Raw genomic sequence first — 25,411 nt, 5'->3', positions numbered from 1 at the left:
CCATTACATAAAAGTTGCGTATTTAAGATAAAGAAAGAAATATCTCTCTATGTATTGAGTATATGGGTATATATATATACACACACATATGTGTATGTGTATATTATATATATAAATGTGTGCACACGTTATATATGTGTATATGTATATACGTATGTATACAGCTTTGGGAGAATTTTTTTTTGCTTGAATATGTATTTTAAAAATTAAAAATAATTTCTTCAAATAAATGTTAGAGGGAGAAAAAAATAGACCTGTTAATTTTTTTTTAATAGAAAGGTGGGAACATATGAATGATGTGAATTGTTACATACACTTAAGATGAGGTCACTTTTTATAGTTTTACTTAGCTGTTTTGTTTTAAGAGAGCTCTTATGAAGCAGGAGTAATTTGTAAATGTCTGTTATTTAGAACAAAACACATCAATAAAACAGAGAGAGAGAGAGAAAGAGAGAGATAGACAGACAAAGACAGACAGAGAAACAGAGACACAGAGGGGGAAGGGGATGCGAGATACCATATTAAAGTGCTCCAATTTTTAAAGAATTCTCTGTTTTTAGTACAGTTTCATAAACATAGAAGGCTCTTAATAAATGCTTCCTCACTGACAAAAATAAACTCAACTATGGTGTATTTTTTTAATTATAAAGAAGGGCTTTCCCAAATTGGTATGTGTTCAAAGCAGTGACTAAGATAATGAAGAAAACAGAGAACATAATATGTGAGGATTAATTGAAGGAAATGGGACTATTTAGGCAGGAGAAGAAAAATAAAGTTGAAAGGGACAGCAGTAATAATTATTTGTATCTGAATTCAGTTCTCTGAAGGGCTGTTGTATAGCAGTTGGGTAAAACCTGTTCTACTTGATCCCAAAGCAGTACTCTCAATATTAGACAGAAATGACAAGTATATTAAGGTTCAGTATATCAATGAGTATTAACAAAATACCTCTTGTGTTCTCCTTTATTAGAAGTCTTGAGAGACAAACTATGTGACCCTGAGCAATTCACTTAACCCCAATTGCCTCAGGGGGGAAAAAGAAGTCTTTAGTAAAAAATTGAATGACAACTTATCATAGACATATAGACACTGGGGTAGGGATTTTGTTCAGGTATGGGTTGAACTACTTAACCTCTGAGGTGTCTTTTAGCTCTGGGATTCTTGGACATTGGATAATGATTGTTCTATCACCAATAATCTCTTCTTATGCGTCTATGGTGCTTATTTTTCTTTTCTGGGAGCTACTAACACAACAACAAAGAATTTCCTCTGATTTCTTAAGAAATAAATGCTTTTATATGTCTTTCTATCAAAGTGAATAGGACTGTTGCCATAACTTTAAAATACATGGACACATAGACTTTCCCCCATATCCCACCCCCACTTCCAACACACACACTTGGAAATCTGGAAATTATAAAATGAGACATTTGAATTGTGCTTCCTATTAATTCTCTTTTACTAAGCAATACATTTTTTTAGCCCCAAATTCTCTCTGATGCATTAAGGCATTCCTCTTGGAAATAATCTCTCTTCTTCCCTTTCTTTACTCCCACACTCAAGGCAATCCTTCCATGCTTTAAAAGGTTCCACTGTTTATATCTTCCCTCATACATAGCCTTCTGTTGTTGGTACCTAATGATCTAGTTACATTCTTTGACCAAAGAATAGATAAAAGTGAATTCCTTCAATTCTTCAACATTTATGTTTTCAAATTATTCCTTAAGAAATTTTGATCAGAGCCATGACAATAAAAAGAAAAAAGAAAAAAAAAAAATTGCCAAGATCTTTGATAAGAAAAAAGAAAAAGAAAAGTTTTTTTTTTTTTTTTTTAATCGACAAGAGTAGAGCCTTAGGGAAATGCCTCTTACATTTAGAAAGCAGGAAGAAGAATCAGTAAGGATGCAAACAGGACACTAGTATTGTTTCTAAAATTAGTAGAGGTGAGTTTTGTGGAATGATTGATCCAGAGGGTCAAATACTACAGAGAAATAAAGGAGGTCAAAGGCCAAGAAAAGGAAACATAATTTGGTGCTAATGAACAGAGGGCTAGAACTGAAATCAGGAAGACCTATGTTCAAATATGAGAACATTTACTAGTTTAGCAATGCATATTCCCAGTCTGTCTCAGTGTCCTCATCCACAAAATGAAGAGAATAATCTACTTCATATAATTTTTGTGAGGATAAAATGAGATAATGTGACAAAGCACTTTGCAAATCTCAAAGAAATATAAATACAAGCTCTTAATAGCTACTTTCCCAAACACCAAATAAGATTTTTAGTGTTAGTTGTTTCTGCTTTGGTTTTTCACTTGTGTATCACTTGGCTAGGAGAATATGTTTTTGACAGACATATTCCTTCACAGCTGCCCAGTGTTTTCGATCAGCACTCCCTCATTATTATAATAATTGCCTGGAAAAGTTCATAACACCAGACTAAGGTTAACCAATACATAGTGGCTGGAGGTGAAGAAAATAAGACATTTCCTCAACTTTGTCCTTTTTTCCCTCCCCACATGTGGAGACCTCAAATTTATGGAAGAAATAGAAGAAGCTTTGGTAAATAAGGTTAAGATATCAGCTCAAATATACACTAGCTGGCCACTTTCTCACCCTTTTTCCCCATTAGCTGATGTTACTTTCTAAATATTTTATTAGGATTAATATTTTATAATAATACAGTATAGTCTAGGAAGTTGTATATTGTAGTGTTTTTCAGCATTTATAATGTGATAAAGCCAGGAATTAACCTAAAGTACACACACATGCACAGATATCCACTGTTTAGAATGAATCATCATTAAGATAAATTGAATACCAGGTTATATGCTATTATTATACTGCAGGGAAAAGTTGGCTGGTTTATTAAACAAGGTCTCAGGAGGTGGCAATTTCTCTAATGAACTGTCACATGTGTGCTTGGCTGAAAGATCCGGTGAGCTGTACTACTCTCAATAAACATTTGATTCATCTGTGTGGTTTCTTGTTCTTTCTATATATTTTCAGTCCTAGTGACTCATCAATTGAAAAGGGTTACGTAATGGTCAATCAATAAATATTTCTATTAAATAAATAAGGAAATCGATTTTATAAGAGAAACAAAAAAAGATAATGGTCATGAGAGTGCCTTTCAGTGTGGACTTTAAATTTAAAGTCTCATGAATTGTTTCTTTGCTTGTTTCTTAAATTCCTCTGACAGGTTATTAATATTGAAGTTGATATAGGCTTAAAGAAGGCTAACTAGCCTAGTGACAAAGAAAAATAATTCTGTTACATGGATTTGCAAAGATGACAATTTGTGTCTATGATGGTAGTAGGTGTGTATATTTGTGCATGCAAAAACATCTATTTTGAGGAAAGATAAAGGATTGTTCTTCTGCTACAGAGGAGCTAACGTGATCTTTGAGCAAGGAGGATCTTCTAGTTCTAAAGAGCAAATAAAAACTCATGGATTCAAATGTTCTGTTTGTTCTTATCTATCATTCTGTGATAGGTTTTTGTAACATCCAAGAAGTATCTGTGATGCAGAAGTAGGAATCAAGGTTATAAAGGTAAACAAGATTATGTTGACAGCTAATTTCAAAGTTTTATTTTTAAGTGCTCATTTAGGCTTATCCATATTCACAATGGCATCTAGATAAGTCAGGAGAAAAAACAAACAATCGCTTGCAATTAAATTACAGTTGTAAATTCCTGCTTACCAGGACTGACACAGCATATAAAATCAGATATAAAATTTTGGATCCTAGTTGAGCTCAATTTTAAAGGTTCATTTAGAAAGAAGAAGAAGAATAAATCATGTTTTGTCCCTATTTCTTATTGTAACAAATGCTACTATTACTTATTTCAACAAATTTTGTTGAATAGAAGCAGTTATAGCAGTAAGCTTTTTTTTTTTTTTTTTTTTAAAGCACATACTCTTTAGATGTGTAGAATTCTCTTTGGTGCCCCTGGTCCTTGCTGGAAAAGAGAGGCAGTGTGCTTTCCAAAAAAAATTAAAGAAAAGTTTTAAAATTATGGATCTTGAGTTAAAAGACCTAATTTCAAGGTGGGTTAGGGGAAAGGGGATCCATTTCAGAAATTTAATTCCTGTGCAACCTAGTGAAAATCATTAAAATATAATCTTCTAGATGGTAGAGACTGTCTTGCTTTTAATATTTGTTTTTCCAATGCTCAACACAGTGCCTAACACATAATGAGTAAAAAATAAATGCTGATTTATTGTATGTGTATTTTTCTATATATCTATTCATAGATCAAATTACTAAAATAATTTGTAGATATATGTATGTATTTCTGTACTTTTTTTAATTTCTGAAATTTTAGAAATAAATTTATAATGTTAGAATGGAGTCAGTAACAATGAAAATTTTTCTGTGTGACGCTAGCATGACTTTGTCAAAGTTATTACATAATGTCCATAATAAAGAAATCGAGTCTCTTTGTAAGAAGAACACATTAAACAATAATTTAGAAGTAAAACAAAATCTGAACTCTTCTATTTAGTTCATGGACACTAATACTTACATGGTTATATCACAGATAAATTATTTCTTTCTACACTGTATCAAATCATCAAGTTGAAAAATCATGCCACTTATCACATGCTTTTCAAAATTTTAATTAAAAAATAAAACTTCAGATAGTTTTGGTGTTATGGAGGCCATTCCTATGGGCATGTGAGAAGGAAGAATTTTACACAATTAAATTCAACTAAAATCTATTACGTTCTTATTATTGGCAAAACACTCACTTAGGAGGTATTGAATATACAAAGGTAAAAATGAAATGATAATTATGATGATGATGGTGATAAAAATAGTGGGCATTTATATATAGCACTTTACAAATGTCTTCTTTAAGTCTCACAATAGCTCTAAGACATGAATTCTATTTTTATTCTCATTTTACAAATGAAAATGCTGAGGCAGAAAGAGGTCAAGTTACTTGCCCAAGATCACATAATTTATAAATGACTAAAGTGGGATTTGAATCCAGGTTTTCCTTACCCCATTTCTATCCCTAATGTACCAGTTTGGTTCTGAAATACTAGCATTTAGGCATACATAAGTAAAAGCAAATGCAAAACAAGTTTAGGAGAATTGACTAGGATCATCAAGAAGTGCTTTAAAAATTGTAGTATATATGCAACTTCGTGATAAAACACTTTCTACAGAAGTATCTTGAAAAAAAAAGTAATCTAAAATGTTCTTAACTCCAAGATGCATTTCTTTAAAAACGAGAAGAAAAAAGAAAAGTAGGAGAAAACAGTAGAATAGAGATAGTCCTTTATTTAATGAGATTAAATTCATATGATCATAAATCAGGTTTTCTAGGCCAGAATATATTCTGATGCACTAAGACTAAAGAAATTTCATTTAATGACTTTTTCATTTCTAGTTCAGTTACCAAGTTATTTCTCACTTTCTTTGTTTAGTGAATGTTTATGAAATTTCATGGATTATTATTTAAATAAGCCTGTTATGGTTGAGTTTGCCAGGTGAATGATTTCCTATGTTTATGTACTTCTGATTGATATTAATGGCTTTACTTGATATTCCACATTGACAACTTATAATCATACTTTTGGTGACAACAATGATGAAAAATATGATATTTTACAAATGCTATTTAATTTCCTTTGAGCTACTAGAGAAGTAAATTCTCTGAAATGCTCAATTTTGTATGTGAATTACAATTGAGCACATTGTCTCCTGATAGTATTGGTTGAAAATTGGATTTGGGAAAATGTAACTAAAAAAAAGTTTGTTGTTTCTCAGTTATTTGACTCAAGTGGCTCTGTTTGTTGGGTTGTCATGGCAAAAATAAAAATCAGAAAGAAGAGTATATACACAGAGATAAGCTTATTCAAGAAGTCATTCTAATATGGAAGTTGATAGACAACCAACATTCTAAAAAGAAATTATGAGGCAAGGTTTGACATTTGAATTTGACAATTCCTGTCACTATATGCTGTTTTGTAGCTAAGGTGAAGGAATGAGAGAATAGCTCCTTGTATAATAAAAAGTTAAATAGCATATTAGCTATAACTGTGGAATCATAGGAATGGAAAGAACTACCAGAAATCTTTTTTCCTCCTGTAGGGCTGCACTTAAATCATTTTGGGCAGACAGGTGCCTATTAGAAATGTGAAGGAAAAGATATATCATAACTTGTCTTGGGAATCTCTTGCAGTGAGGGAGGAATATTGTGTGTTCAATGCTAAGTAAAAGATTGTTATGTTGTTAATCCATGGGTAGATTGTGTGCAGATGTTTTCTTCCTAAAGCACTGAAATTTACAATTACAGGAGTGTTGTCTCATTAAGGCTATTGGATATTAGCTCTTTCTACAGAGTGGTTATCCCTTATGCCTAGAACCCTCTCTTCTTCCACTTTGTCTACGGACCTTCCTGCCTTCCTTTCAGTCCCAATTAAAATTCCATATTTTACTGGGAACCTTTTCCAACCCTTTTTAATTCTAGTGTCTTCCCTCTGTTAATTATTTCCTATTTATTCCACATATATTTCTGTATTATATACAGCTTGCTTTGTATTTGTTTTCATGTTATCTTTATCGTTATATCATAAGGTTCAGCAGGAGCTGTCTTCCACCTATTTTTTATATCCCTAATGCTTAGCATATAGTAGTGCCTGCATATAGTAGGCCCTTAAGAGGTTTATTAATTGAGAAAACAAAGCTACTTCAGAACTTTACCTGGGCAAGTCAATAGAGAAGGATCTGTTGTTTCCAAACAGTTGCACACTCTCCCCAGTATCTATTCTTGTCATAAAAAGAAAGTTTGGAGAGTGGGAGGGGAAGTCATTTAGTTTTTCTATAAGTATTTTATGTATTGTTGCAAAATAGCTAAAGAACTATGAGAATGAAATATAACCACCATTCTCCTTACCCTCCACTGCATTGGAATGACTTACAATGAAAAATGGAACCAAAGTATTGGAAATACACCCTGAAAGTCTTCTAATTGTCACATCTTTAAAGAGTCAGAAAGAAGACTCTTGAAAAGTTGGAAGCAAAATGGAAGGCAGAATAGTTGATGATGCTTTTAGAAGTGAATGTAGCTCTCATATGCTTTTAAGGTCTGCAACTCAGTTTATGTCAAAGGTCAAATAATTTTTTGGTTCTTTATTACTTGATGAATATATTGTATTGGAGAAGGCAGTTTGATTTGAAAACTGGTTGAACAAGGAAAAATTTATTCCATAATTTAATTTCTTTTTTGCAGCTTCCACCTAAAGGATGATGACTGAGTTAGAAGGGAAGTCAAAACCATATCAGAAAAATGAAGAGTTGATGGAATTTGAAATGTATTGCTTGGAAAAGAGATGTAGGGACACTTGATAGCTATCTTCAAATATTTGAAGGGTTATAATGACTAGGCAGCTAGGTGGCACAGGGAATAGAGTGTCTGACTTTGAGTCATCTTCTTAAGTTCCAATCTGCTTTAAGTCACTAATTATGTGACCCCAGGTAAGTCTTTCATCCCTGTTTGCTTCAGTTTCTTCACATGTAAAATGATCTAGACAAGGAAATAGCAAGCCGTGCAAGTATCTTTGCCCAAAAAAAAAAAAAAAACAAAAAAAAAACAACCCATTTGGCCTCATAAAGAGTCAGACATGACTGAAACAAGTGAACAATGAAGAAGAATTAAGCTTTCTAGATTGTTCAAAAGAATAGAAGTAGAAAAAGAGAGTATGTTAAAAGTGGTTAAGTCAAACTATAGGATTCCTTCTCAGGATCAGAGCTCAGGATCAGATCAAAAATGTAATGACATCTCTTCAGGATGGTTCCCTGAATCTCCTTATCATTATCTAGGAGTTCCCCTAATTAAACTGGATGGCCATTTATTAGAGATATTGTAGTGTAGAGATATTCACGGATTAGAGATCCGTGAATGGGAGATTGGAATAGATGGTCCTTTCCATTACTAAGACACCATAATTTTATGAATATTTATTACATGTAAATTTATTAATAAAATTACTCAAAAATATATGTGCTAAAAATGAGTTGATAACATTAAATTAAATGACATCTGAATTTGCAGTTTTTATATGCCAAATTGGTCCACAAAGAGGCTAATGTGTAAAGAGACTAAGACCAACCTTAAAAAAAAAAAAAAAAGCTTGAAAAATGAAAAGCATTCAATAATGAAATGCCATTGAAAATTTGTCATTTCTACAGCATTCTAGACTAGAGAGTAATGACATTTTGTTATGTAGAATGTAAACTCTCTCTCAAGTAAACTCTCCTTTCCTCTCAAGTTCACTTTTTTTTCACTCTCAATTTATTCTAATAATTACAAATCAGTGATACCAAATACTATTACTTTATAAAGATTTAGTTACATACATGAATATTTTTCCCTTAAACTACAGGAGTAACTAGAATCATAATAATCATAATGGGGTAAATGAAATATCATTAATAAGTCATCCTCAAAGTAATTGGCTTTTGAGTTAGGCATCTAATAACAACTTTAAATATGGATTGATATACCTAAAATTTTCTTTATTATATTAACTAGAGAATGCTTTAGGCTACTTTATGTTTTATACTATGCAAAAGTAATATGTTTGGTGTCATAATATAATATTTAAGGACCAAATTATCACTCTTTGCTGATGATATGATGGTATACTTAAAGAACCCCAGAGAATCTACTAAAAAGTTATTAGAAACAATCCACACCTTTAGCAAAGTTGCAGGATACAAAATAAACCCACATAAATCAACAGAATTCTTATATATCACTAACAAAATCCAGCATTTAGAGTTTCAAAGAGAAATTCCATTTAAAGTAACTACTGATTGTATAAAATATTTAGGAATCTATCTGCCAAGGGAAAATCAGAAACTTTATGAGCAAAACTACAAAACACTTTCCACACAAATTAAGTCTGATCTAACCAACTGGAAAAATATTAAATGCTCTTGGATTGGGCAAGCAAATATAATAAAGATGACCATATTACCTAAACTAATCTATTTATTTAGCGCTATACCAGACTCCCAAAAAACTATTTTGATGACCTAGAAAAAATAACAACAAAGTTCATATGGAAAAACAAAAGGTCAAGAATTTCAAGGGAATTAATGAAAAAAATCAAATGAAGGTGGCCTAGCTGTACCAGATCTAAAATTATATTATAAAGCAGTGGTTACTAAAACCATCTGGTATTGGCTAAGAAACAGACTAATTGATCAATGGAATAGGTTAGGTTCAAAGGACAAAAAAGCCAATAACTTTAATAATCTAGTGTTTGACAAACCCAAAGACCCCAGTTTTGGGGATAAGAATGCAGTATTTGACAAAAATTGTTGGGAAAATTGAAAATTAGTGTGGCAGAAACTAGGCATTGACCCACAATTAACATCGTACACCAAGATAAAGTCAAAATGGGTTCATGACCTAGGCAGGAAGAATGAAATTATAAATAAATTGGAAGAGCATAGGATAGTTTACCTCTCAGACCTGTGGAAGAGGGAGGAATTTATGATCAAAGAAGAACTAGAGATCACTATTGACCACAAAATAGAAAATTTTGATTATATCAAATTGAAAAGTTTTTGTACAAACAAAACAAATGCAGACAAGATTAGAAGGGAAATAATAAACTGGGAAAACATTTTTACAATCAAAGGTTCTGATAAAGGCCTCATTTCCAAAATATATAGAGAATTGACTCTAATTTATAAGAAATCAAGCCATTCTCCAATTGATAAATGGTCAAAGGATATGAACAGACAATTCTCAGACAAAGAAATTAAAACTATTTATAGCCACATGAAAATATGCTCCACATCATTATTAATCAGAGAAATGCAAATTAAGACAACTCTAAGATACCACTACACACCTGTCAGATTGGCTAGAATGACAGGGAAAGTCAATGCGGAATGTTGGAGGGGATGTGGGAAAACAGGGACACTGATACATTGTTGGTGGAATTGTGAACACATCCAGCCATTCTGGAAAGCAATTTGGAACTATGCTCAAAAAGTTATCAAACTGTGCATACCCTTTGATCCAGCAGTGTTTCTATTGGGCTTATATCCCAAAGAGATCTTAAAGAAGGGAATGGGACCTGTATGTGCCAACATGTTTGTGGCAGCCCTGTTTGTAGTGGCTAGAAGCTGGAAAATGAATGGATGCCCATCAATTGGAGAATGGTTGAGTAAATTGTGATATATGAATGTTATGGAATATTATTGTTATGTAAGAAATGACCAGCAGGATGAATACAGAGAGGACTGACGAGATTTACATGAACTGGTGCTAAAGATGAGCAGAACCAGGAGATCATTATATACCTCAATAACGATACTGTATGAGGATGTATTCTGATGGAAGTGGATTTTTTCGACAAAGAGATATAACTCAATTTCAGTTGATCAAGGATGGACAGAAGCAGCAACACCCAAAGAAAGAACACTTGGAAATGAATGTAAACTGCTTGCATTTTTGTCTTTCTTCCCGGGTTATTTTTACCTTCTGAATCCAATTCTCCCTGTGCAACAAGAGAACTGTTTGGTTCTGCACACATATATTGTATCTAGGATACACTGTAACCTATTCAACATGTAAAGGACTGCTTGCCATCTGGGGGAGGGGATGAAGGGAGGGAGGGGAAAAATCAGAACAGAAGTGAGTGCAAGGGATAATGCTGTAAAAAATTAGCTTGCATAGGTTCTGTCAATAAAAAGTTTCAAAAAAAATTAAAAAATATATAATATTTAAGAGATAAAAATAATAAACTTTCATTCAAAATGAAATGATTGCCCTCATGCTTATCCAAACATTATTTAATAAATAAAATTTACGAAATAATACAATATGATGGTAAATATTTGAAATTTGTTGATAAATGCAAATCTTGGCATAAAAGCCTAACTACTAGTGAATCTTGATTTTCATTCCTATTGTCCTTTTTATCTGAAGTGAGGATGTGGAGATGGGGAATTAAACAAAAGATGCAAATTTTGAGTTTAAAAGAAAATGACTCCTTCATTTTATGGTTCATAATTAAAAAGGCTAAAAACTTTCAGCCACTTTGGAAAATAGCAATCTTGGTAGTAATAATGGCAGGATGCGGTTATATATTATTATAATATAATATAAACTCTTTGACAGTTTAGCAGAACATTTTAACTTATTGCTTTAAGGAAAAGTAGACATTTGGTATTCTAAATCTAAATAATCTAAATGTTCAGAAATGCAGAATGTTCTAATTTAGCTATGAACTCTCCATTATCCTTAAACTTTCCATATGAAGACTTTTTTGAAGTAAGAGACATTAGGAAATCTTAGTCTTGATTCATTTTATGTTTGACTTTTTATCATGAATTATTTGTGAGAATCAGAACTTTTGATAGATTGCTCAGAGCTTTCTGTTTCCAAGCTCAGCAGGGTGTATGAGATGTGTGTAGTGTCACATTATCAATTTCAAATTCTCATCAGCATGGTAATAGGTTAATAGAGTGACACAGCTTTACATAGCAACTTCCTGCTTGTCACTGTTGGGGGAAAAAAAATTATTCTAGAAGGTGAGAATATTACTCTTCTAGTAAGTATAAGTAAAATGAATATGATGCTCCACTTTATAAATAATTTGATTAAGAACCAGCAACAACCATTACTAACAATCAAATAGGTCTTTGTATTTATACAAATCTTTCTTTAAGAAGAGTGGGGAAAGAAACAAACCAACCAACAACAAAAAAAAACCTTTTATAAATATGACTTTACCACTTCTTCACTTAAGCCCTTTGAGGTATGTAGTTGTTGTTGCTGAAGTAGAACATACTCATTAAGTTGAACTGTGATAATAACTAATCATTTAGCTGGAAAACAAAATGAGAGATCCTCGGGATAGACATTTAGACATTTGAAGTGGAAGTTTACTAGGGAAGATGAATAAGGTTGAAGTAGCTGTTCTAATCCATTAACACTCAAAGTAAAATAAAGGTTTGTGAATGAATGAAAAAATGAACAGTTTCGTGGCTATATTTTAATGACAAAGGATTACTTTAAAATGAAGAGGTTTTTTGTTTGTTTGCTTATTTTGCATATACAAGGGGATTAACAATGATGGGGACTTTGAACTATTTAATCAGGCACTATAAGGTATTCTCTCTCCCTCCTCATAGGGTCTACCTTTTAATAGAATCTTTCTACCTACTATAACTAACACTGGTTAGTCTGCTAAACTCCTCTATAAATCTAACCCACCAGTCAATGATACACCCAGGCCTCATGGCCTATTCCTTTAATAGATTCTTGTAAACTCCTTTCCTTGTTAATCATAACCCTGTTGCTCTATCAAATCTATTTCATATTCGCCACTCCTGGTGCCTATTTTAATTCTTCATTTTATCTGTAATCTCTTTTAAATCAATCTACTTTTTGGCAAAGAGAATTGCCATTGTGAATTTGTCACATGTTTACTTCAAACTGGGAATTCCTATCCTGACCTTATCAACATGATCAAAGAAATTATGGCTTATATATCTATTTCTGACTTTAAAAAAACAAGTACTATCAATTAATTTTTAAGCACCTGTCATATTCCAGGTATTGTTATATGATCAATATTAAAAGTGTTTAAAAAACCAGACATCTCCATACCACAATGATGCATCACAACAGGGCAATCCTTGAAATAAATATAATGCAAAATGCCCCCCAAACCTCTGTGCTTCTTTTTCTACAGTGGAAATAGAAAAACAGCATAAAAAATGCAAAATCAGACCATTTTGGGACTGCTTATCAGCACTAATATTCTTATTAATAATTATTGGGTTTTGAAATGTGAGATCCTTGTCTGTGACTTCCCATATGTGCATATTTTGTGATATATAAAATAACATGATTCTTTTTATATCATTTAAAATTGATAGAACACTTTATAAATTTTGACTTATTTGCCAAATACAGCAACTATATGAGGTATCCCAATTTTACACAAGTAGAAAGTGAGAATCAGAAAGTTAAAGTGATTTGTATCAATACTTCCCCATCTCCATTTTGTTAAAAAGTATTGAATATTATATTTTGTCACTGATATCAGTCCTGTTCCTTTCTACCTAGTGATTACACTAGCAGTAAAATTATGTTTAAACTCATCCTCTGTTCTCATTCTTAGATCTTATAGTACACATATACATGTACATATGGAGAAAGAGAGAGAGACGGAAAGACAAAGAATTATAAGGAAACCCATATTTTGTAATCATAACTTTAAAGTAGAAAAATGATTAAAAATCCTAAATAAACAAATCCAAGGAGGATCATGAACTGATACTGTGAATGTGTATTGTAGACCAATACAATCCAGTCCTAAATTATTGCTCTTTGAGTCAATCAAAATTTATTTATACAGTGCTAATTATGTTCTAGGATCAGTAGAACTCATGCAATACAATAAAAATTAAAAAAAATGTGGCTCATACAATACAACTTAAAACTTTTCAATTTTGTTCAAGATTGTTCACTGGTAAAAGAAAAAAAATGCTAAAAATCAAAGTGAAAAATGATGCATAAACCTAGACTGTTTGTTTGGACCAGAGGGATGTGTCATAAAGATAATGTTCCATCATGCAAACAATCAGCCTTTTTCTCTTGGGGAATACTCTAAGACCACTCTTTTTGTGAATTGTCAATATATGGGACAAGTTTTAGGCAAATTGTTAGCTAACTAAAGTACATTTTCAATGCTCTTCTATTTTCTTTTCTGTCCTGCCCCTCCTTATCTGTACCACTTATTCCAATTTCTTTCCTACACCTAGTTCCAATCTGATGCCAGTCTCTCTGTATTACCTGCCTCTAAGAAAAGTCATCTCTCCAACAGATTTTTGTCAATATATAAATTTCAGTGTGCTACAGACATGCAAAAACAAACAGAAACACACACACATATGAATGCATGTACAAACTGTGAAGGCATCTGCAATTACCAGTGAAAAGAAAAGAAGCATCTTGGGAAAGTATAATGTTTAACCCAAAGAGAAGTTTAAGAATAGTGAAATTTTAGATATAGCTTTTGAATAGGAAAATCACTTTGGATAGTGAAGTTTTTATTATGTGCTTAAATTCTTTGCTTCTAATTATGTATTTAATATATAATCTCTATAAGAAAAATATGGTTTCTGGGGGGGGGCGAGATACAATAAGATCATGATTGTTGTGTGTGCAAAGGATTTATTTTTACCTAAACTTTCCTTCACTTCCCAATAACCCCCAAAGACATCAACTACATACCTAAGATAGTCTGTGTTTTATAAGGTCATGCAATTCAACTGTAATGATTAAGTAACAAAATTTTAATCTACATGTACAAAAGAAATATGGCAAATTTGAAAGATGTTTGGCTTGCTGATGCCCTATCATTAGCAAAATATAGTCAAATAGCCTGGCAAATAAAAGTTGGAATCTCTCAGTCTAAATCTGTCATAATGAATTACAACTAATAGATGAGAGAATCAGTCTCATATCACAATGGAACATTTTATGCAAGTTCATGACTTTAATTTTATAGTTTCAACTTTCATATGGGTTTATTCTCACAGAAAATAATTAAATACAGATAATGGGTTGCTAATTGGCAGTGTTTTACAGTAGATAGCACTAAATCTAACTTCAAAATTCTCCTCTATGTGACCAGGGAAAATTCACATCCTTTCTAAGCCTTAAGAAAAATCTTAAGACTTATTTGTTAAGTGACAGATAGTTCTGAACTTCATCTGTGGAGAAGAACCCCACACTAAGAAAAATCACAGATCCTTGTGACATCTGCATATTGAGCACTAGTGGGCACACCACAGACACATAGAACAAACTCTAAAATATAAGGTATAGTCATTTTTAATTAAGATTTGTCTACTACATTTTTTCTGAAAAGTCATTGTGTTCCTACAGATACCCTGTATGACATTAGTCCAATGAAAGAAGTTGACTTTTAAAACTATTATTACAGATTTTTCAGGCTTAATGGGCATAGTTCTTCATTTCAAGAAAATGAATTTCAGAAATTTTTGTGAAAGCCTATTAAAAACAAGAACAAGTTTGGTTTAGATGAAAAAGAAATGAGAGAATACACTTTATATAATGGTCCTTGGAAAGAATTCTGAATTTGGATTCAGAAGACCTAAGTATGTCCTGGCTTGGTCACTAATTAACTGTGTGACCTGAGAAAATCAATTTTTTTTTTGGGGGGGGGTGTTCAATCTTAACAAATATTATCAAAATATTTAGTTTATGATACTACACTGAAGAGAATTGATTCCAATAAACTCTTTTAGGGATTAAAATTCCAGAACTTATTTTTCCTCTCTCCTAAAATGTGCTCTTTCTTTATTAATTCTGATCTTTTCCTCCCAAGGGAAAAAAAAAACAAAAAACAAAAAAACGATCCCTTATCTCTACAATTTTATACTTGCAAAGACACTGTCATAAATTAGTGACCATTAACCATTAAAAGGGCAAAAGGGTTTCATGGAAATAACATAATTTACTCACAGGCAAATTGAAGTATGGCTCCTCTGCTCAGGATGCTTCCCAAGGAGTTAGTTGTTAAACACTGATATTGACCAGCATCCTTTGCTTCACTTGGGTTGCTGATAATGAGGTTTCCTTCAATCAAACTGTAGCGATAATCACTTTCCAAGTCTAATTCTGTTCCATTTTGTAGCCATCTTAGAAAAAAATCAGAAGAAATACAGATGAGGATTACACAGGGCTTTCTCTTACTCTCTGGGGATTCCAGAATGTCATCCAACTGTTGTTTTTGAGGCTTAGGGGAATGAGTGCTCAAGAGTGAATTTCTACCTGTAATTGGGAACAGGGTTGCCTCGAGCTTCACAATTCAGTGCCACTTTCTTCTCATCAGAATCAGTAGGGAAAATGATATCATCTGGTTCCTGCACAAACACTGGCCCATAATCCACACTCTCTATAGAAACAGAAAAGGGCATACTTTCAAAACCCTCCAAAGACATTGATTCATTAGCTTTCCTCCCACATTATCTTAAAAACCATTCTACCTGGATGCAAAATGCCTCTTATTCTTGATGCATTTTTAAAGCAAATACCACAGAAAATTGTTGCTATACCAAATTCTACTTCCTAAGTGAAAAGAAAATCTGGATAGAATGTTCTCTAGTTGATTAACCTAGCTTTGCAATTTGTTACACAAGCAATGAAAAAAAGGAATATTAAGTACTTGATGTTATATATTTATTTAATTTCTTTGCATCTTTATTTTTCATCCTTTAAGTTAGGGATAATGAAAAAATACCAACCTCACCTTCTGTTATGAAAACTAATTAATGTTTCAATAATCCCCACTTTAATTTTTGACCCATATTTTAATGATAGAATTAATAATATTAAAATCTGATTATTCTAAGAATCAAATATTGGTCTTAGTTGAGTCTTTTATTGAATTCTAAATGCTCAACATTCTTCTAGGCACTGTGGGTGTGAAGAAACCACTCTGATTCAAATAAATGCTGTCAATTATCTTTGCCCTCAAGGAGTTTATAATTTCATAGAGCAAACCAAATGTAAACATATGACAAATTGAATAAAATATCTCATAAACAATTTAAGAACAAATTAAATGACCACTAAGAAATAGAGACATAAATTATGAGAAGACAATTATCAGGGATCATATGATCAGGAACAATTCCATCATGGATACCACCTGGAATTTAAATAAGGCCTCAAAGGATGATTAAAATATATACAGTTAAAAAGAAAAATAGAAGACTTCTTGAGATATGGAAATAAAACAAGCAATCATTGTGGTGACACCTGAATCATAGAACAAAGAAGGAAGAATCTTAGACAGGATTTAAAATACAGAAGTCAGAAATAAGGAAATAAGGCACCCTAAAAGGATGTGACTTGCCTAACTCCACATAAAATAGTGAAACAGTTGCATGTTTGATATCTCTGCTCTATAACAACACACCCTGGGAAGGTAAAAGGATATTGTTTATTTGTTAATCGTCTTTGTCCAAGAGAATTGGAGTTCTCAGTAAGTAATATTTTAGTGTGTATAGTAATTAGGTGGGGACAGGAAAAATATTCAGGAAGTGATATTCAAGAAAATTTAAAGGAGAAAATTTCAGTGATAACTGTCACATTCTATTTGGGACCATTTGATCCCAAATTGTCCTAGGAAATCTTGGCTAAAAAAAAGTATAAGAAAAACATTCTTTGAACTCATGAATTGGAAATAATTAAAAGCAAGGATTCACATCATAATTAAACTTCTTAGTATACTACATGTTGTGCTAAGGAAGTAGAAAAAGATTTTATTGTTTTTATGGCAAGAGACAACATTGTATAGTTGTTGTCTGTCCTTTGCCCTGGAAGAGGACCATGACATCAGGAAAGTGATTTAAATGAGGATTTAAATGAGGGAGGGCTGTGCAAGGTCATCTGCTTCACTTTCTCCTCCAGAGCCAACTGGGTCCAGTGGTCAGATATAGATCAAGATGACTGGAGATGGCCCTGGATGAAATAGGAGACCTTGATTCTTTCTTAAGAACCAGGCCTAAAACCAAAACCTATCAGATTCTAATTGACCACCAATAAGTCCTAGGCCAAGCCCCCTTTGGTCATTGTTTGTGTCCTAATCGACTCAGATTAAATGTAAAAAGCAATTATTTCTACTTTGGCCAAAAACCCTGAGAGCTTTTCCCTCTCGGATTCATTCATTCATTTAGATTTTTAGCATATGCACAGTAAGGCACATCTGCATACTGGACCAGATGGCTCTGGGTAGAGAAAGGGAGGCTAGTAACCTTGCACAGGCCTCTGTAAATTGCAGCATCACCCCCTGATGTCATGGTCCTCTTTGAGAGCAATGGACAAAGAACAGCAAGGTTTTCAGTGGGTCATAATTTGACTGAGGCTGCACCCATTCAGTGATTAAAACTATGTAGCAATTGAGGCAAACCCTTTAGCCTAATCCCAAAAAATCTAAATAAGTAAATTAATAAATGAATCTGGAAGGGAATGGCTCTCAGGATTCCTGGCCAAAGCAGAAAATGACTGCTATTTACATCTAATCTAAGTCAATCAGGACCCAAATGATGGGGCTTATTGATAGGACCTATTGGTGGCTAATTAGAACCAGATTCTTTTTGATTTAATGACCTGTTCTTAAGAAAGATCAAGCCAGTAAAGCCCAAGAAATCTTGGGAGGGTTCAGAAGTGAAAAAGAAAAAAAAATGCTTTTAAGAGCACCTATAGGTAAAGGTATGATATTCCATGTGGACAGAGAGAGAAAAGGAGGGAGGGAGGGAAGAAGGGAGGAAAAAAGGAAGGAAGGAAGGAAGGAAGGAAGCTGTCTTCCAATTGAACAATTCCAGGACAGCTTTACTCAGAATTTGTCGTTTGTTCTTTGTTCTCAAAGAGGGCCTTGGCATCAGGAGATGAGTTGATTTTAAGTGAGGGAGGGCTGTGCAAAGTCACTATCTCGCTTTCCCCTCCAGAGCCATCTGAGTCCAAAATTCTCTATAGAATAATACTCATAAGGAATATAGTTCTATGTGAATATCTGAAATTTGGCATAATGGAAAAATGAATTCTTATTTACCTATTGGAGCTTCTCCAATAGAAAAGCCTAGTTTGATCTATTGGTCTTAGAATTTAAAGATTCTAGAAGTTAGCAAACCTGATCTTGTCTCTAGGAGTGTCATTTTTAGACAATACCATAGGAGAGTTGGGATGCTGTCACTTCATCCAAAATGGCAAAGAGCCAACACCCAGTCTTAAGAAGCTAGACTTAACTTTGAAACTACTAAAGAGCTTTCCAGTTCAAATAGGAATATAGCAAAATCACACAATACACATACACATACACATACATCGCACCATGTATATACATACATATATGTGTATATATAGCCACCATTGTAATTTAATATAGTTCTAAAAATGTTAATAGAAATAAATCAAGAAAAGAAATTAAGGATATAAGCACTGAAAAAGTAAAAATTACAGTTAACTGGGGATGATTCTATTTTCTTAGAAAACCAAAATTTAATTGAAATAATAACTTCAGTAAAGAAGTACAATATAAAATAAGCCCACAATATATAATCAGCATTCCTGTATGTTATTAACAAATTCCAATAGGAGAGGCTAGAAGAAGAAAAATTCATTAAAAATAACTAACACAACTGAAGGTTTAACTACAAAGTTATACTAGGACTTATAGGCAATTACAAGACACTTTTTAAATAAATATAAAAAACTGAAGAATCATTTTTTATGATTGTGTTACATTAATGTAATCAAAATTATGTTAGTGCGTAAAAGAATTTATAGATGTGATGCTATATTATATCATTGATGGGGATACTTTTTTTTTTTTTTGCTGAGTCAATTGGGGTTAAGTGACTTGCTCAGGGTCACATAGCTAGGAAGTGTTAAGTGTCTGAGGTCAAATTTGAACTCAAGCCCTCCTGACTTCAGGGCTTGTATTCTATCCACTGTGCCATCTACCTGCCCCATGATGGGGATAAAAATCAGCAATTTCAAGATAATGAAAAAATGGGTAGCAAAGAAGAGACTTTAATAGTACTACATTTCAAACTATATGTTACAATGTATCTATTCTCAAAATTAATTGGTACCATTTCAAACATAGACCAGATGATTGATGAACAGATTAGGTAAATAAACTAAGAAATAATCGAATATAGTAATATTGGATAAATCCTAATAGCTTAATCAGTAGGGCAAAGACTGTATTTTCCAAAAACTGTTGAGAAATCTGAACAATCTGGCAGAAACTACATTTAGACAAACACTTATATTACATACCAATTAAATTACAAATAGATATATGATCTGTGGTTAGAATTACATTTTTTTGGTTACAAAAAAAGATGAATTTTTTATGCATGACCAAAATAAATGCAGTCAAAGAAGAAACAACTAATTTGGGAGTGTGGTGGGGAGATACAGTAAAAAAAAAAAAAAAAAAAAAAAAAAAAAGAAGGAAAAGAAAAAAAAAGAACATGTTAAATAAAAGAAGAATGTAAGAGAAATAATTATTCTCATTTTCTATCCAAGGTTTCTTTTGTTTAATTTATGAATTTGCAAATGGCCACTTTTATCACTTCCCTTTTCTAGCAGTGAAGTCCAGATTTTATTTAATTCAGGCCTCTTGTTTTGATATTCATCAGAATCTCACCTAATACAAACAAATGCTTTAAGTATAAAGGAACCACACAATCACATAGTATTATTCTACCATTTAACTATATAGCTTAATAACACATGCAGATCTATGTATGGTCATTAGGCTATCTCCTCTGGTACCTCACAGGTATTTTACCAAGTGCATTTCTTCCTAGTCAAAATCCCTAGTAAAAGATGAAAAATTTGAATTCAGAAAATTTGCTGCCTTAGTCTCTCCATTCTCCTCAATTTGTGACTCCTTTCTGTCCATTTTGTCCAATTTACTTGACTTTTTCCAACTCAACCCTTTAATTTCTCTGTATTACTGATAACAATGAGGAATGAGAAATGGAATTTCAACAATATTAGCATTTGGTGGAAAGAATGCTAAACCTATATTCTTTCCCCTGCCTGAAGATTCCTACTATTGAAGTAACAGACAAATATTAGACCAGATATTAGGATATTTTAGATCAGGTTCTAACTGTGGGAGTAATAAAATGATATATACAATAAACAGAAAATAAAAAGTGGGGGGAGGAGAATTTACTAGAAGCTGGATCGGGAAAAGCTTCATGTAGAATGTGACACCTGAGCTGGGTTTTAAAGAAAACAAGAGATTCAAAGAGATAGAAGTGAGTAGGGTGTGAATTCTAGCCATGGAGGTTAGGGAAGGCAAAAGCAAGGAGATAGTATAACGATATGATTTTCTTTCTTTGTGAAGCAATTGGAGTTAAGTGATTTGCCTTGGGTTACACAGCTAGGAATTAGTAAGTATCTGCAGTCACATTTGAATTCAGGTCCTCTTGAGTTAAGGGCTCTTGCTCTACCTACTGCACTATCTAGCTGCCCCAAATGATACAATGTATGCAATTTAAAGTTACAAATGGATTAACTATGAAGAAGTGGTCATGGCATGTATATCCTGTCATATTATTTAATTAAATGCTTACTAAGTTACATAGTTGATCATGTTTTATGTCAAGTAGCATTGATTTTGTTGTTGAGTTGTTGAAGAAGGAGATAATATGGGGAAAAAGACATTAAAAATCTATATAGTGCTATGGCAAAGACCTCTTTATGCACAATAAATCAAAGTCTTTCTTTTACCAAGTTAAGTCTATTGAGACATGGGTGAAAGGGACAGGTGCCAATACTTTCATTTTTTTTCCCTAGGGCAGTATCTGTTGTTCCTTATCAGATATTTTATTAACAGTCTATAAGTGTTTACAGCTGGCTGTATCTTTGATGTTAGTGATCATTCACCTAGAGATTTTGTGATTGTGAGACATAGATAATGTTCGTGTGTGTGCCCTTTCAAAGACCAAGTTCTCATTTTTCATAGCGTCTTAATAAGTGAAAAGAATTAAAGCATGAAACATTAACAAATTGGGTGCAAATTTAGTGTATTCTTGAAAAAATATGTATACTTTCTGACCACAAAAAAAAAAAAGTCACCATAATGTTAATAAGACTTTCAGGGGAAATGGTTTCAGGGAAACCATTTAAAAATTGTTTAAAGAAATTTCTAAGTGACAAATCAATATCTAAATGTCATCCAAAAGGAAATTGATAAAGAAATTACTTATCACTTTTTTGTCCTATATCTTGAAAAATAATATATTAGGGAGATCATGGCCATGCCATGTTTATTTTATGCTGCCTGTAGCTCAAACCTCTACATTCTTCTGGACCCCAAGCTCCCACCCCTGTGACTGACATTTGACTGGTAAATATTCACCTGATCTCAGGCCCATCATAATGTCACTTCTTTTCAACTGATCCCTTTAACTTCTCAGTGGAAAATGTTCCTCCCTTGTTCCTGTCCCCCAATACATATTGTTTCCCTCCATTTAGCACAAAATCTTCTTAAAAGAGCCAATCTTGCTTATTTGTATTTATCAGCCAATTAAATGTTGAATAATTACTTAGAAATCATTCATTCATGGCATTTCATTCCTTTTTCTTGTTATTCTAGATACTGAGGGAGATAAAGTTAGTTCTCTTAAGCCACTATGGAAATATTTATGATATTCCATGGAATAGAAACAAAACAGGGCAGTGGCTGAAAATGAAAAGATACCTGGAAAGGAAAGCCTTTATAAAGGAAGATTTTGAGAGGAGGTTATTGTTCTGCCTTAAAGTCCTTCAATCAGATGGGTGAGGCAACAGAGGCTGTTGAGAAGATAGTGAGTATTAAAAGCTGGGTCAGTCGGTAAGGTGATGATCATTTCAGATGATCAACTTATTGGGGGTGGAGGCATGATGAAGAACCAAGCAGCTCAGCTGATTGTAAATGAAGAAAATCAAGAGGAATCTATTTTCTTTTATTTGTCTGCTTTCAAAAGTATTTTTTTCTTTTCTAGGTTTGTCTCCAAAGAGGAACTATATTCTTATAACTCAATTTTTCCAAATTCACAGGGTTACTCCACCATTCATACACACATGAAAAGTCCTATCTATCAATAATGAGGGTCTCAGGCAAATGATAAAGCCTGAATCCAAAATTACATACTGAAACTTTTTTAAGTTAAAACAATGCTCTCTCCAATGTTTTCCAATCATTTGGCACTTTCGTAGTATTTTCTAGATATTATATGTGCAATAGAGACTAAAGTTCTTAGTTTCCAAAAGGAACAGAACAATAGAAAATAAAGGTTCTTAGTTAATTTTTCCCTTGTAATGTGCACCAACAATTCTTTAGAATGAGAAGAGATAAGAAACTGATTCATCCTGAAGTATTCAAACCTTCAACAGAACTGAAATCTTCAAGGAAAGGTCAGATGTTATCTTGCTAGATATATTGTAGAGAGTAAGGAGCCTTTTTTTTTTTTTGGCCTATTTTAGTTCTAGACCTATGAATATAGCGTCCTTTACAATTCTGAGATTTTATAATCCTATACTTGGCTAAAATAAGCTATTTCTAGATATTCAGTGGGAGAACTGGCCCTGAACCATTCTGCTTATATGCTTATATTTGACTGAAGGCCTACTAGGTCCTTAGAACCATTGAACCCATCATTTGCAGGTAATAGAAGGTAGAAAGATGCCAACTTATGAAGAGTTTTAACTAGCAAATAAAGACATTCCAATTGATCCTAGAGGTAATAGAGAACTGTTGGAGTTTATTGAGAAGGGGGTGATATCATCAGATCTAAACTTTACATAAATCACCTTGGCAGCTAAGTGGAAAATGGATTGGATTGGGAAAGACTTGATGCAGAGAGACTAATTAGAAGATTGTTTCAATAATTCAAGAAAGAGATAATGAGGCCTAAATTAGGATGGTAGCTTTGTGAATAGGGAGAAGGGGACTTATATGAGAGATGTTATGATCAGTACAGTCCTCCTATATTGCCAGAGGCCAGGAAATATCATTTTCCAAATGATTCCCAAATGCCCAGATGTGAATTGAGGGGAGCTATGGTATTGTCAGATAATTCTGCTTATATATGCTACCAAGTAGCAGCAGATACTAAATTAATAGGAGTTTGAAAAGAAATGTCCCTTTCAGCCTCTCAGAAGATGATGCCCCATGTCTGTGACTGATGCCATATTTTGATATGATGACTACCACAGACTTTGAAATGTTTAATTATAAATTGAATTTTGAGATAAGTTTCACAGTTACAATGTGTGAAAAATATTTCACACCATGTGAGCTTCTAAAATGTTTTCTTGGAGAAAATATTCACAGCTTTCTTTTTCATTTTAAGTTACCTTTTGAACACTAAATTCATTTTACTTTGCAAAAGTTAAAAGAAAATAATATATCTTCACTGCAAAAGTTCTAGCTACTCCTATGATTCCAGAAGTATCATTTGCTAAAAAGTAATATGATGTATACTTTACAACTGATAGAAAGAACAAATCTTACAATGGAAATTAAATGAATATCCAGTAAATGGCTTGTTTTTATTTTGTCATTTATTTTTTTCTTTTATATTTAAGATTTCCATTCTGTTTAAAATAACATATTGCTTAGATAGGTAGTATAGTATATCAGTTAGAATTTTGGATTTACTGTTGGGAGTTCTGCTTTTCAATCCTACTTTAGAAACTAATTAGCTGTGTGGTCACAATCTCAGAGATTTAATTTATTCATTATAAATGAAACATATGATACTTGTTATGCCAACCTCACAGGGAGGTGAAGAATGTTTTGAAAATGTTAAAATTATACATATATATGTATGTATGTATGTGTTCTATATCATACATTCTAATGAGAGAGAGAATGTACAAATAGTTATGTAGGTACAAGATAAATACAAAATAGGTATATGGTAAGCTAAGAGATGAAGATACTGCTAGCTAAGAGAACCATTAAAAATTTTCTGTGGAAAGTAGCTGAATCTTGAAAGATGTGAAATTAAAAGGCAGAGATATGTAAGAAGAGCAATTGACCAGGGGGATAGTTAATATAAAGTGTGTGTGTGTGTGAGTAGATATATAGATATAGATACACCCACACCCACACCCCCCCACACACACATACAAACACATAAATATACATATTGTAGCCTTTTAACTAATAACATATTTATATATAGGGTCAGAAAACTGGAAATAATTATAAGAATTGCTAATGGAGAGAAGCTGGATTCATTCCCAACAATATGAGAGGTGAAACAAGGATGCCCATTATCACCACTAGTATTCAACATTGTTCTAGAAATGTTGGTTGTAGCAATAAGAAAAGAAAAAGAAATGAAAGGCAGTGAGGAGATAAAACTATTACTCTTTGCAGATGATATGATGATATTCTTAGAGAAGCCCAGAAAATCATCCATAAACTACTTGAAACAATTAACAACTTTAATAAAGGTGTGGGATATAAATTAAATCCACACAAATCATTAGCATTTCTATATAACAAATGGTGGCAGCAAGAAATAGAAAAATAAATTCCATTTAAAATAACTATAAGCAAAATAAAATATTTGAGTATTCACCTTTCTAGACAAACCTAAGAACTATCTACCTTTCAAGTCAAACCTAAGAACTATGTGAACACAATTATAAAATACTTCTCACACAAAAAAAGTTAGATCTAAACAACTGGAAAAATATCAATTGCTCATGAGTAGATTGAGCTTATGTAATAATAATGGCAATTTTGCTTAAATTGGTCTACTTGTTCAGTGCCTTAGCAATCATACTGTCAAAAGTACTTTTATAGAGCT

General features: G+C 32.6%; 1 protein-coding gene across 1 annotated transcript in view; it reads right to left on the bottom strand.

Moving 5' to 3' along the window:
- CNTN5 (contactin 5) overlaps window positions 1-25,411 on the bottom strand; it is an 853,760-nt gene that overhangs the window by 538,077 nt on the left and 290,272 nt on the right. The window contains exons 2-3 of the mRNA XM_051986848.1: window positions 15,849-15,972; window positions 15,540-15,715 (exon numbers count right to left, since the gene is read on the bottom strand). Of these exons, the coding sequence (XP_051842808.1) occupies window positions 15,540-15,715; window positions 15,849-15,972 (300 nt within the window). The remainder of the gene's footprint in view (window positions 1-15,539; window positions 15,716-15,848; window positions 15,973-25,411) is intronic.

Source organism: Antechinus flavipes, chromosome 3 (assembly GCF_016432865.1).
Source record: "Antechinus flavipes isolate AdamAnt ecotype Samford, QLD, Australia chromosome 3, AdamAnt_v2, whole genome shotgun sequence".
NCBI lineage: Eukaryota > Metazoa > Chordata > Mammalia > Dasyuromorphia > Dasyuridae > Antechinus > Antechinus flavipes.
Note: the sequence above shows the minus strand (reverse complement) of the source record. Positions and strands in the feature narration are given on the sequence as shown.